Source organism: Equus caballus, chromosome 1 (genome assembly GCF_041296265.1).
Source record: "Equus caballus isolate H_3958 breed thoroughbred chromosome 1, TB-T2T, whole genome shotgun sequence".
NCBI classification, from domain to species: Eukaryota; Metazoa; Chordata; class Mammalia; order Perissodactyla; family Equidae; genus Equus; species Equus caballus.
The window spans coordinates 175,607,303-175,620,448 of NC_091684.1; the positions used below are offsets into that span (position 1 = coordinate 175,607,303).

At 46.3% G+C, this 13,146-nt stretch overlaps 1 protein-coding gene across 2 annotated transcripts in view; it reads right to left on the bottom strand.

Moving 5' to 3' along the window:
- Positions 1 to 6,744: 6,744 nt before the first annotated feature.
- The window catches only part of LOC100053132 (granzyme B-like), a 51,037-nt gene continuing 44,635 nt past the window's right edge, over positions 6,745 to 13,146 (bottom strand). The window contains exons 2-5 of one of the 2 annotated variants that reach the window (XM_070273614.1): positions 8,976 to 9,123; positions 8,337 to 8,472; positions 7,873 to 8,130; positions 6,745 to 7,218 (exon numbers count right to left, since the gene is read on the bottom strand). In XM_070273614.1, coding sequence (XP_070129715.1) covers positions 7,057 to 7,218; positions 7,873 to 8,130; positions 8,337 to 8,472; positions 8,976 to 9,123 — 704 coding nt within the window. In that variant the 3' untranslated portion in view covers positions 6,745 to 7,056. The remainder of the gene's footprint in view (positions 7,219 to 7,872; positions 8,131 to 8,336; positions 8,473 to 8,975; positions 9,124 to 13,146) is intronic. The other variant, XM_070273630.1, reaches the window with a different exon arrangement.

Here is a 13,146-nt window from a genome sequence, read left to right on the forward strand (position 1 = left end):
ACAATGTGTCACACTGCTCTAGGTGCCTGTAGAGTTGTTCAGAGGCTCTGATGTCTCTAAGCCCAGGTCACAGCCTTTGATTGGCTGGAGTCTGCTCTGTCCAAATCCTGTGTCCTGAGAATGGAAGAGAACTGATTCTCCCCAAAGTTATACTCCTCAATGAATTACTGATACCACGTGAAATGGGAACGGATGCCAGGGAGTCACAGCAGTATTCTCTCACCACTGCCCAGAGAACGACATCTCTGATATCCCAGTACTGTTCTCTACAAGAGTTCTCTTGATTATCTCCCCATAATGGAAAAAGAGGAGTGAGTCATGGAATTGAAAATTCTGTTGGTTCTAAACATGTTCATCCCAATTCTCTTAAAAAGCAATAGAACCTTAATTAAAGAAACAAAGCACTATCTCAGTGGTGACACTGGACTGGGAGCCACAGTGAACCAGAGTCAGGTATTCAAGCCATGCCTGTGTGGAGTTGGGAAGGTGCTCACACCCGGCCTCCCTCCTGTGTGGACACCTTACTCACCCCACATTAGCTTGGACACCCTGCACTGGCCTGTGTGGCTTGGGGAAGTCAGAATACATGTGAGATAAGGATGGTAGCCCAGTGCAGGGAGTGATGCCCAAGTTGGGTGAGCAGGGTGTTCACACAAGGGTCTGGCCTAGTAGGTGGTATCAGAGCTCAAGTGGGGAGACAAGGTCCTCTACAGGGAGGCAGGCTGGTGCAATTTGTCAGAGCAGGCTGCTTAGGGTGAGGTGGGCTTTGACATGAAGGGGCTGCTGATGTGGAATGTCAGAGCCTACACGGAGGAAGGAGGGGACCCACTTAGGGGAAGATGGGGATGTGAGAGATTTGTTAAATAAATCTCTGTGGGGATTAATCTAATAAGTGAACATAGTGAGGCTAATGATTAGATGTTTAGAAATTAGTTGGTATTGATAATATGAATGTTAATTTCCTGGGTTTCGTGGCTGGAATGTGGTTATGTACGAGTGTCCTTGTTTGTAGGAATTACACACCAAAGTATTCGGGAAGTGACAGAGCACCATGTCACTAACTTTACTCTCTAATGGCTCAAGGAAACAAAAGTTCTTTTTATTGAACTTGCAACTTCTCTGTAAGCTTGAGATTGTTTCAAAATTAGAAGGAAATCCTTAGCTTTCACATATACAAACAACCATCAGTTTGAAGATATAACTACAAAGAAAATCTGCTATTGTAGTAACAAAAACCCAAGATGCTAGGAAAAGCTTAACCAGAATTGTGAAAAATCTATTCTAGGAAAACTTTTAAATAGTCCTAGAAACACAGAAACAGACTTGAGAAATAGAAAGATAGTCATAGTTCTCAGATAGGATGGATCTACACCAAAAAAGTATAATTTCTCCCCAAAGTCATATATACATTTAAGGTGATTCCTATAAAAATATCATCATTTTTCCTAATGTTGCACAAGTTCTGGACAATTTCTAAATTTACCTGGGAAATAAGCAAGCAAGATTAGCTAGGAAAATTGTGACAAAAAGAAAAAGTACTAGTAATGGAGAGGATTAACCTTGTCAAATATTAAAAACATCTTATAAAACTTCTTTCCTGAAAACAGTGTGGCTCTGGCTCATGAAAAGACAGAGACCAATCAGACAGAACAGAAAATCCAGAATCATCCTCAAGCACATATGGAAATGTAGTTTTTCATAAGGTGGCATTTCAGATCATTGGGGAAATGATGGATTTTTAAATAAATGACACTGGAAAGACTAGACAGTGATTTACTAAGAGATTAAGTTGGAGTCACGTTTCATGTAAACCACCAGAGTAAACTCCAAATAGACAAGATATTCAAATATACAAAATAATACCGTACTTGCACTAGAAATAAACATGGGTAAATTCCTTTATAAACTTAGAAAATGGAAGTCCTTTCTAGAAATGACTCTAAATCCAGAAACATTAAAAGAAAAGATTGATAAATAAACTTTGATATATAAATAAAAATCTTTTTTAATTTGTACGTTGAAAAGCACTGTAAGCAAATTCAAAATACAGACAGCAAACTTGAAAAAAAAACTTTTGCAGCACATATCACAATTAAAGAGCTAATCTATCAATATATAAAAAAATCTGAAAGTTCAGAAGAAAAAGACCAAGACCTGATAGAAGAATGGGCAAAAGACAAGACAGTTCACAGTAAAATATAATTAAAACATAATGAAGTCTTAGCTCACTCATATTAAGAGAAATGGAAATAAAATATGGAAAAAATGGAAATAATAATTCTACCAAGACACTCTATTTTATCTCGTAGCTGGCCAAAATTCTAAAATTAAAGAGCGCACTCCATGGGCAAGGCTCTTTTCTTTGGATTGGTGTTGCAGGACATGTCTTTATTTTTCCTTCTATCATTTTACTCTCACCCTACCCATGTCTTTATATTTGAATATCTCCTGTGCACAGCACACAATTGGTCTTGCAGTTTTTATACAGACTGACAATCTCTGCTCTTCAGTTGGACTGTTTAATCTGCTTACATTTAATGCAACTACTGATAGGGTTAGGTTGAAAAATATCATATTGTTATTTGATTTCTATTGTGTGATATTTGTTCTTTTGTCCTTCTTTTCCTGTCTTCTTTTGTTGTATCTGATTTTGCCTTCTTTATCGGTTTTTGGTTACATCTCTATATAGTGTTTTAGTGGGTACTGTAGGATTGCAATATGCTTACTTCACATATCACAGTCTACTTTGAATTAATGTTATACCACTTCATATAAGAATATTGTAATAAAATATTTCCGTTTATCCTCCCTCCCATCCTTTGCGTTATTTTTGTCATACATCTTGCTACTATATTGGATAAACCTTAAAGCATTTTTGCCTTAAATAGTCGTTAATCTTTGAAAGAAATTTACATAAAGTATTTTACATTTGGTCACATTTACACTTCTTTATTCTTTTTCCTTCCTTCCTACGATGGGGATCTTTTCCCTTCAGCCTGAGGAAGTGCTTTTAGTCTGTCTTGCAGTGCAGGTCCGATGGCAAGAAATTCTTATACCCTTGTTTTTCTGAAAATGTCTTTACTTTGCCTTTATTGTTCAACAATATGTTCACTGATCATAGAGTTCCAGAAAGAGGTTGCCTATTTCTTTTTTCTTTCCAAACATTTAGAAATGCCATCTCACTGTCTTCTGACTTCCATCATTTCTGATGAGAGCTTATTGTTAGTCTTATTTTTGTTTCTATAAAAAAGGACATTGCTTTCCTCCCTGTCTACTTTCAGCCTTTTGTCTTCATCTTTGTATTCTTTTTTTTCTGAAGAAGACTGGGCCTGATTTGACATCTGTGTCCATCCTCTTCCATTTTTTTGTATGTGGGATACCTGGCCCAGCATGGCTTCATGAGTGGTGTGTAGGTCCACGCCTGGGATCCAAACCAGCAAACTCGGGGCCACCAAAGCGGAGTGCACAAACTGAACCACTGCACTGCTGGGTGGGCCCCTATCTTTGGTTTCTACCAGTTTGACTATTATATGCTTACACATGGATTCCTTTGCCCTCCCCGAGGTTCACTGAGCTTCCTGAATCTGTGGATGAGGAATATAGTCTAGCAATAGGCCTATGACGAAAATAAACCAGTGGCTGCACTTCTTTTATGGTGAAATGTGTTTGTTGGACAAAAGCAGTGCTGTGTGGGATAGTAAGACAGGAAAATAACCCTGTGAGTTCTGTAAGTGCACAGGGGGAACCGGCATAAGTACGCTGGTGGGCAAGAAGGAAGAGCCATCCGAAGACATGATCCCAAACAAATTAGCAAGATCTCACTTTCCTTTGGGCCTCTCTGCCCCAGGAGCAGGTCTGGCGGTTTTCTCCCTGCCATCCTGGGACCCAGCTCTTCTGGTGGGTCTGGAGGGAAGGAAGGGAGATGGGAGTGACTTTTGGTAAGTAGCCAGGTCTCCTTGAGTTCATTACAGAGATATTTTGTTTATTTTTATTCTTAAATTTTTGTTACAGAGATGTTGAGAAACAGAAGGATAGTTTCCTCAAAGGCAGGGGTGGAGCAGGGGATGCTTCCACAGACAAAGGAGGTTTGAAGGAATCAGCATGATTAGGGGGTTTCCCCACCCCCATCTAAATGTGCCCCTGAGCAGACTTCAGCGCACCAAGGGAGGCCTTGGAATCCTTGTCACAGAATGCCTGCACAGCAGCCCAGAGGTCTCCTCTCCAGGGAGGTGTGTGAGCAGAAGCTCAGCTCTTGTTCAGGGATGCCAGGAAGTCATCACGGGGCGGGGGTTAGACAACATGTCAGGGCTCTTGCTGGCCTGGCTGTCAGGGCGCCTGGGCTCAGTCCAGGCTCTGTTCTAACTCTGTGGTCCCTTCAGTCGGCCACTGCCCCCTCCTGGGACTGTGTCCCCCCTCATCTCTCACAGGAGGAGGACCTGCAGCAGGGTCCTCAAACTTGTATCCAAACCACAGAAGCATTTCCTCAAGCAAATGTCATATCTAAACAAGATATGCATGTGGCTGGGCTACTTTTTTAAATATTATTTTTGTTTTGCTTTTGGCATTTTCCTTTTTGTCTTTTTCCATGAAGGAGCCAGGTTCTTAGTATGTCTTAGATACAGAGATATTTTTTCAGCTCCAGATCGGAAGCTGCGAGTCCTCACTGCTCTCCCCTTATGAAAGTGCCCTCAGTCATGAAGAGATTGTGTTGCTGCCTGCGTTGTGCACAACAAGGTGGGAAAGGTCGTGCCTGAGAGGATTACATGATCCCAGAGTACATACCCCTTGTGGTGAGAGGGTAGTGCTGTGTGTGTTTGGAGCAGGAGCTCAGAGCTGGAACGTATGCTCAGCTCCCAGGTCGTGCCCCATATGAGCGGCAAGTCCTTGGAGAGGTGGGTGCTGGGCATGTTTTCTGAGGTGAGCCCAACACAGGGAGATCCTCACTCAGCAAAGGATCCCGAACTCCATGTGTGGGCTCCAAGCCAAAAACCTCCTCAAGTTGAAAAATCTGGGTGGTCTGGAAACTACGGATGCAGCAATAACCACGGTGGCCCTAAGAGGAGAGGCCTTTCTCCATGTTTCCAGACCATGTGAATCTCCCTGATTCTGGTTTGATTCTCCGCAGGCAGGAGGTACAGTAACCACAGGGACCAGCTCTCCAGCCAGTCCAGTTGGATGGGTGTTTAGAGTCTGACTCTAGTTGCCTTCAAGCAAGTATGTAATGCAGTTTTTCCTATGATCTGAATCTGTACAATGACATTCCTACCTCTGACTTTAAAGGCAAATGAAGGTAAGGCTGCCCTCGCTGCCCTTCTCCCTCCCTACGGGCTGTCCTCTCCTCTAGGTGCAGACGATGCTCCACTGGACAGAATTGGGTGACTTCATCCCTAGAAACTGAATGACTGATGCAATTTCCAAATCCCACGCCCTGCTGTCCTAGAGTCACACGTGCTCATGCTCACACGGACTGTCACCAGCCATAGAAACAGAACGCAAGTACTTTATTCCTGTGGATTTCCCACGAGATCTAGGCCATGTGCACTCATGTGAAGAGGGAGAGAGAGTTACATTATTTGGGTGAAACTCCCACTATCAGTGTCCTCGGGTTCAGATGACAGAGTCTGTATTAGGTCCACTGTGGATCCCCAGTGCCAGGCACTTAGGAGCTCAATCAGTGTGTGTTTGTTTATTGATTGAAAATTTGTGCTTTCCAGTCCTACTGCAGAGAGGGTAGGGCTACTAACTCAAAAGGCTGAGACAGCTGTATGTGGGCAGTGAGGGGTCTTAGCCTAGAGGCCAGCAGTGAGTAAGAAGGACAGGCTGAAAGGGACTCAGTCTACCAAATGACCAGGTGGCCAATGCACCCTGAGCACTTGGGGGGTCACTGGGCTGGATGTGAGGGGTTGAGTTGGCCTTGCCAGGTGAGAGATGGGGCAGGAGTTCTGGAGAGACAGCCTGCCTGCTGTGTCCTGCATGAGTCCCGCCTGTTGCCAGCACAAGCCTGATTCCTTGTGGCACTCCTTGCCACAGCATGAGCTGGGCTGGCATCTCAGGGGAGAGACCCTGCTGGAACCACACGGAGCTCTGAGTGTCCTAGGCAGGAGGGCTATAAGGAAGGGGTCAGCTCAGATCAGGCTTGTGTGGAGGGGACAGGAGTTAGTGGACACTGAGATCTCTCAGTGGAAAGCCGGGATGGAGAAGAAGGGGCAGCCAGGAGACTGGAGGGCAAGCTGGGCTCCAAGGTCACAGGAGGGCAGGGAGGAAACTCAGGCTGGGTGAGAATGAGGAGCTTCTCCAGAGACCCACCCTGACTCCGTGCCACGTCCCTGGCTGTGGGAGAGCACTGTCCTTCTCAGGCAGCCTCTCCCCTCCCCAGTGTGGGGGTTGTGCCATTGAGCTTCAGCCCCAGGCTTGCGTGCTTGGTGTTCGGGACCCATGGTGTCATCCCCCTTCCTCTTTGCCATATAACACAGGGAAGCAGGTAAGAAGTTTGCCCTGAGCCCCAGGACGAGAGAGGTTCATGTTTTCCCCTGATGATGCTCAGCTGCAGCCCTGGCAGAAGGGCAGGCCCAGAGAAAGGTGTGGGTCAGCAGGAGCTGGGGAACAGCTTTGCTTGAGGTTTGGGGAAGGTGGTGGGAGGGGCAAGAGGAGGAAGCAGAAAACAGCAGATTTGTGCCATTGGCCTTCTAAGGACAGAGTTAGTGCCTGTGACTGAGGGTCAATGAATAAACGAGAAACCAGCCCTTCCCGCTCAGCTAAGAGACTTTTATTTAGTTACTGGTGTCATTCTGGATCAGCTCCAGAGAAAGTGGGCTGGTTCCTACAGTTAGAGGCTTTTCATGGTTTTCTTTCTTTTTTTTTTTTTTAAAGATTTTAGTTTTTTCCTTTTTTTTCTCTCCAAAGCCGCCCAGTACATAGCTGTATATTCTTAGTTGTTGATCCTTCTAGTTGTGGCATGTGGGATGCCCCCCCTGCATGGCCTGATGAGCAGTGCCATGTCTGCGCCCAGGATTCGAACATGCAAAACCCTGGGCCGCTGCAGTGGAGCTCAGGAACTTAGCCACTCTGCCACAGGGCCCGCCCCTTCATGGTTTTCTTTATCCAGGGCAGGAAACTCGAGACTTTGGTGAAGGCCTGTGGAGGAATCCCGCCTATTCGTCCATAGGAGACAATGCCCTGGATCACGTTCTTACACACAAGAGGGCCCCTGGAGTCCCCCTGTGGACAGAGAGCAGGGAGGACTGAGCCCATGCTCTCCTGGGTCCTGCCCACCTGCATCCCAAATGCCCTCTCAGTGAAGGCCACCTGGCCTGGCCTCCATGTGGGAGATCAGAGAGCAGGGCAGGCCCCTGTGGGCCCCTCAGCTGCCCAGTCCTGACCCTGGATGTTGTCAGGACTTCATTTCTCTCAGGGGGCGGCTCCCTCTCCTCCCCGCTCTCCTGGATCCTCCCCCATGAGGGCACTGTGGGACCGTGCTTCTGTCTACCATTTAAGGACAAGGAAGCAGGGAGGTGAGGCCGACACTCAGCGTGGAAGGTGAGCCATTTAACCAAGATGGGAGCCAGCTCTGAGGAGCCACCTGCTTTGACTGCTGCACACCCAGGGAGCAGTTTTCTAACACCTGTGCCCAGTGTGGAGCAGAGTGTTGAAAATTCATCTTCCAGATGGAACATGATGTCTGGATGCATCTCAGGCCCCTCGTGGGCTCCCAGAAGGCCTGTGACTCCCCACTTTGGCTTCTCCCCGCTTCTCTTCCCAGGAGAAAGATCAAAGTATAGAGGGTGAAGGAGTGAACCCCTCTCACTGCTTGGGTTTGAAAGTTCCAAAACACCCCTCTCCCCAGAGCGAAGCTAGGTAGATGCCCAGTCTCACCTTAAAGGAAGACTTCTTTTCCTTCGGGTCCCCCACACACAGCTGAGTGGTACTGTTGTACTTTTGTAAGTAGGATTCGCACTCCTGGTCCTGCTGCACGGTCAGCTCCACCTCCTGCAGAGTGTCTGATGCTCTGCCATTTGGAGCGACTCTCCCCCAGCCGGCCACATGGCACACCTCTCCGGGCCTCACCTGGGCTGTGCCCCTGGGCAGGTTGAGGGGCCACACAGCTTCAGTAAGCTTGGCCCTTCTCTCCAGCTGATGAGAAGAGGCAAGAAAGTCCAGCTCAGCCACTGGTCTCCTGTCGCCTGGACACTGCGATGGGTCTGCACTGACTTCCCTCTCCCATGAGCCACTGGGACTAGCCAGGTGTCCGGGATGTAGAGGAGGGGAGGGACAGGTGCCAGTGGGAGGGGAAGCAATCTCGACCCAGGACAGCAAGAGCAGCGGGGAGGTTCCCTTACCTTTAGTAACATGATGTCGTTGGCGAAGTTCTTAGAATTATAGTCTGGGTGGGGGATGGCTTCCTTCACAGGGATGACCTGCTGGGTCCTCTCCTGCTTCTGGATGTTGTGGGCCCCCAGGGTCACCTTGATTGAGCTACACAGAAAGCAGGATGGGGATGCGGGGTCTTGGAATCAAAGGAGATCCAGCCCATGAGCCATGAAGTGCAGGTGACAGCTGGGGCAGGGCAGGGCTGCAGGTAGGAGATTGGAAACAACAGGAGTACTGGGCAGTGGGTGACTCTGAGAGGGGATTCTGGGAGTTTTCTCAGCCCTCAGGCAATATTGTGAAAGGACTCTGAGTTTGTCTTTTAACCCTAGTGCATGGTTTCATCCTCCACAGCTGCTTCATTTGACCAGTGTGGTCTCTCTTCTCAACTGGGCCACTAGCTCTCATCTCTGACCCTTTGACGCCAAGGCTTGCCTGTCCTATTTCTCACTTTCAGTCACCAGTCATGCTCTCAGATGGCTCCTCTCATGAGCTCTCATGGCCTTGAGTTCCCAGGAGCCGGCGGAACTCCCCTGGGCTGCAGGCCCTGGGCAGAGAACTGGAGTCCCTGTAGGGGTCTCAGGAGGTGTTCATGGTCTTTGGTGCCTCACCTTCCCCAGCAGTGAGCAGCCGTCAGAACAAAGTCCTGTTGCACGAGGACACCGCCACAGCCGTCCTTTGCCTCTTCAACCAGAAATTGAACGAATGCCATGTAGGGTGGAGAGTGGGGCCTGGCCTCATGTCCCCCGAAGATCTCCTCTGAAGGAAAAGTCTTATCTACTTGTGCACACCCAGCGAGTCCACCAGGCATGTGTCACCTTGACGGCAGGACTGCTGGGCATCTGGGAGCCCGAGATGGCCTGGAGTTGAGAGGGGCTGGGGTGGGGCTTTCCCTCTAGAAAAAGGAAGAGGAGCAGGCTTGGCCTGTGAATGTGTCCTCCACAGATAATTGGAGGTGAGCATATGCATATTAGGGACAGCAAAGTCCTAGAGGCTCCTGAGAATTCCTCTCCTGACTTTGCTTTGTTTCAAGAGCCTTTCCAAGGCACTGTTGCCCTGTGATGTCTAGGATGATGCTGTTTCCAGTGGACAGGACTTAAGTTTAGGGACCTAGATGTTGTCATAGCCTGTTTTCCATGGCCCGACACAGAGTGGGTGCCCAAAAGCTGTTTCTTGGCTGCATGAAGGAATGGCCCCCAATGGGCCTGAAGGAGAGTTTGTAGGGCCAGCGCTTGTGGGATTCTGGAAAGCAGAGAAGTTCAGGTCCACAAACAGTGGCTCCATCCTGGAAAGAAGGGAGCTGCTAAAGGCCTGGGAAGAAAAGCAGAGCTGGAGAAGGGACTGAGGGTCCTTGGGACTGAGCAAGGCATCAGCAGTCCTCTGGGGACAGTGGTCCCACCAACTCCGGGGTCTGCAGAGCTCAGACTTCTCTCCTAATCAGATGCTGAGGGGAGCATCTGTGTCATCCCAGACCTGGAGGCCAGGCCCACTCTGCCCTGTGCAGGGGAATTGATTATTTTCTCTTTTCCAGTTTCCCTCCCTCTGCCATGCACTTCCAGTTAAGTTCCACTTTGCAGATGGCAAACGTGGGGCCTAGGGAGGGAATAGCACCCACTGGCTGTTCTTGAGAACTGCCTTCTCCCCTGACATTCTTGTTGGTAGCTTATCCAGCATCATACATGGGATTCTGAGGTGGGACGGGAGCTGGGATAGAGAATGTTGCTGGTGGATAGATGGATCAGGGATGTGCAGAAGGGGCAGGAGATGTGTGCCCACTGTGTTTGGGGGGAGGGGTTGGGCATCTGAGGGTGGAGGTGGTCACTCATCTGCCTCTGCCCCAGGGGGCACTAAAATGGCCAGCAGGAGCAGAAGAGGCTGCATCTTTCCAGGAAGGTTGCCGAGGTCAGAGAGGCTGGTGCTTCCTCCTTGCTGTCCTTTAACCCCCAGGAGAGGAAGGATGTACAGATGGGATCAGTGACCTCAAGTCCCCCTGTGGTTGTGTGGTGCTTCATCAGAGATGGCTTTCTATGAAACCTTCCCCGCCCCCACTCCTGCTGCCTGATTATGTCCTCTGGATGGTTATGTGAGAATCATGCAGTGACCACACAAGAACCCACAGTGGATGACTCAGGGCGGACCACCTGTTGCAGCCTAGAGCAGGAACCCAAGGGTACAAAGTGGAGACTTTGGGCTGTGGTATCAACCAGTACAGGTATTGGAGCCCCTGAAACCTGAGTCCCCAGTGATAGAACCACCAATGCCTCATTTCTGTGTTGCTAAGTCCATCAGGATTTCTTCAGCAGATGTGTGTTTGAGTCCTTCTCTGTGCCATGACCAAACGTAGTGGAGATGTGTCTCCTTCCCTTAGAGAGCTGTCTGTCTGGTGGAGGAGAGAGAAGCATCAGTGACCAGAGCACAGTATGGGAAGGGCCATAGCAGAGGGATGCAGAAGATGAGAACAAAGCATGGCCACCATCTACCAAATCCATGTAGCAACCTATTCATCAGCACTGCTTCCTTCCTAGGGGATTTTTAACATCTTTTTTAAGTTACAAATGCTCAGAGTGATAGAGTCCGTCTCTCTTGTCCATGTCTTTAACAAAAGTCCTACACTTGACATTTATTGGCCTAAATTAACAAATCGTTATGACCCTAGGAATTGAACCCACTAATTGACTCAAGCCTGGGTCAGTTTCCTTTGGGTGGGCTGGAGTCAGTCCCACCCAAACCACACGGACTAAGACTGGGAAAGGGCTGAGTCCCCAGAGGAAGTTCAGATGACTACATTGCCGATACCATGTGAAGTGAGAAAGCTTACCAGGCAACCAAAGACCAGTAATTATCCTTTGAGGATTCTCTGTTCTCCGTCTAGAGAGCCACACTTCTGATGGAGCCGGCCCGACACGTAATAGACTCTCATTTGCTCAACAAACTCTGCCGATGATCTCGCTATGATGGAAGTGAAGGAGTGTTATTTCTAAACAGCCCAAGCCCAATCCTGTTCGGAGAACAACTAAGCATATCTGAGTGCTTAGGGCCTGGTGATTTAAGTTTCCCTCTGTACATTTTCTGTATTTTACAATTTTTGTACGAAGAATATTCTGTATCAAAATACCTTGATTCCAGTGTAAATATTCTGTTTATCAAACCAAGTACATTTATCAAACCTCTACCTTTTTGCACCTAGCTTACCCAGTAGCAGACATTTTAAAAATAAAATCACTTTTCTGATTATAGTGGTGATAAATGTTCATTAAGAAAATTTGGAAAGTAGAAAGGAACAATGCCACTCCTTTTCCTCTCACCAGCAGACAGCCTGTTACCATGAGCAGTGCATTTTAAATACTTGGGATCATATTATATATACAATACAGTTCTCTTTTTGTCCTCATTTAACTCAACAATTTAAGCATCTTCCTATGCTCCTAAAAATCTGGTAGTCAATATCACTATAGTACTTCTTTCCCAGATACTAAAGAATTCAACATGCAATTATTTCCTAACATTGTTGGAAAATTTTAAAAATAATTTAAGCTAAGAGGAAACAATTAACATTACCTCATTTCCCATCACTCATTGATAATCATCTTTAATGTCTTGAAGTATGATCTAACATATTTTTCTTTTGTGTACATCTGTATTTTTTAAAATTAAAAGGGAATTATGCTAAACATAAGTCTACGATGCTTTCTTAAAAATTGAGGTGAAATTCACATAACATACAGTTAACTATTTGAAAGTACAACTCAGTAGCAGTTAGTGCATTCAAAATATTGTGCAACTACCACCTCTCCCTACTTTTGAAACTTTTTTTAACACCCAGAAGAACAACCAACCGTACCTGGTAAGCTGTAGGTCCACAGCACAGTGAGTACCGAATCACTTTCCCTCCTCCCTCTCTCACCCCCGGCCCCGCCCCCTGGCAGCCTGTAATCTTCTATCTATCTCTATGGATTTACACATTCTGGATACTTCATATAAAAGGAATCAGGCGGTATTTAACCTGTTGTATCTGGCTTCTTTCACTTAGCATAATGATTTTGAGGTCCATCCAAGCTGTGGCATGTATCAATATTCAATCTTTTTATAGGTAAATAATATTCCTTTGTATACATATACTCCAATTTATCCATTCATCTGTGGGTAGACATTTGGGTTTTTCTCACCTTTTGGCTATTATGACTAATGCTGCTATAAATATTTGTGTAGACATTTCTGTGTGGATCATATGTTTTCCTTTCTCTTGGATACACACCTAGGAGTGGAACTTCTAGGTCATATGGTAATCCTATGTTTACATTTTTGAGGAACCATCAAACTTTTTACCTCAGTGGTTGCACCATTTTACTTTCCCACCGGCAATGTACAAATGATCCCATTTGTCCATTTCTTCGCCAAAACTTGCGATTTTTCTTTCTTTCTTTTTGAATATAGCCATTCAGGTTGTTATGAAGTGATATCTCACTGTAGTTTTGATTTACATTTCCTTAATAATTAATGATGTTTGTATCTTTTCCTCTGTTTGCTGGTCATTTGTATATGTTGGAAAAATGTTGGTTCAAGACCTTTGCCCATTTCTTAATTGTTTCTCTTCTTGTTGTTGAGTTGTAAGAATTCTTTACATATTCTGGATACTAAACCTTTATCAGATACCTGATATATAAACATTTTCTCCCATTCTGTAGATTGTCTTTTAACTTTCTTGATACTGTGTTTAGTACACAAAATTTTTTAATTTTTATGAAATCCAACTGATGTATTTTACCTTTTGTTGCTTGTGCT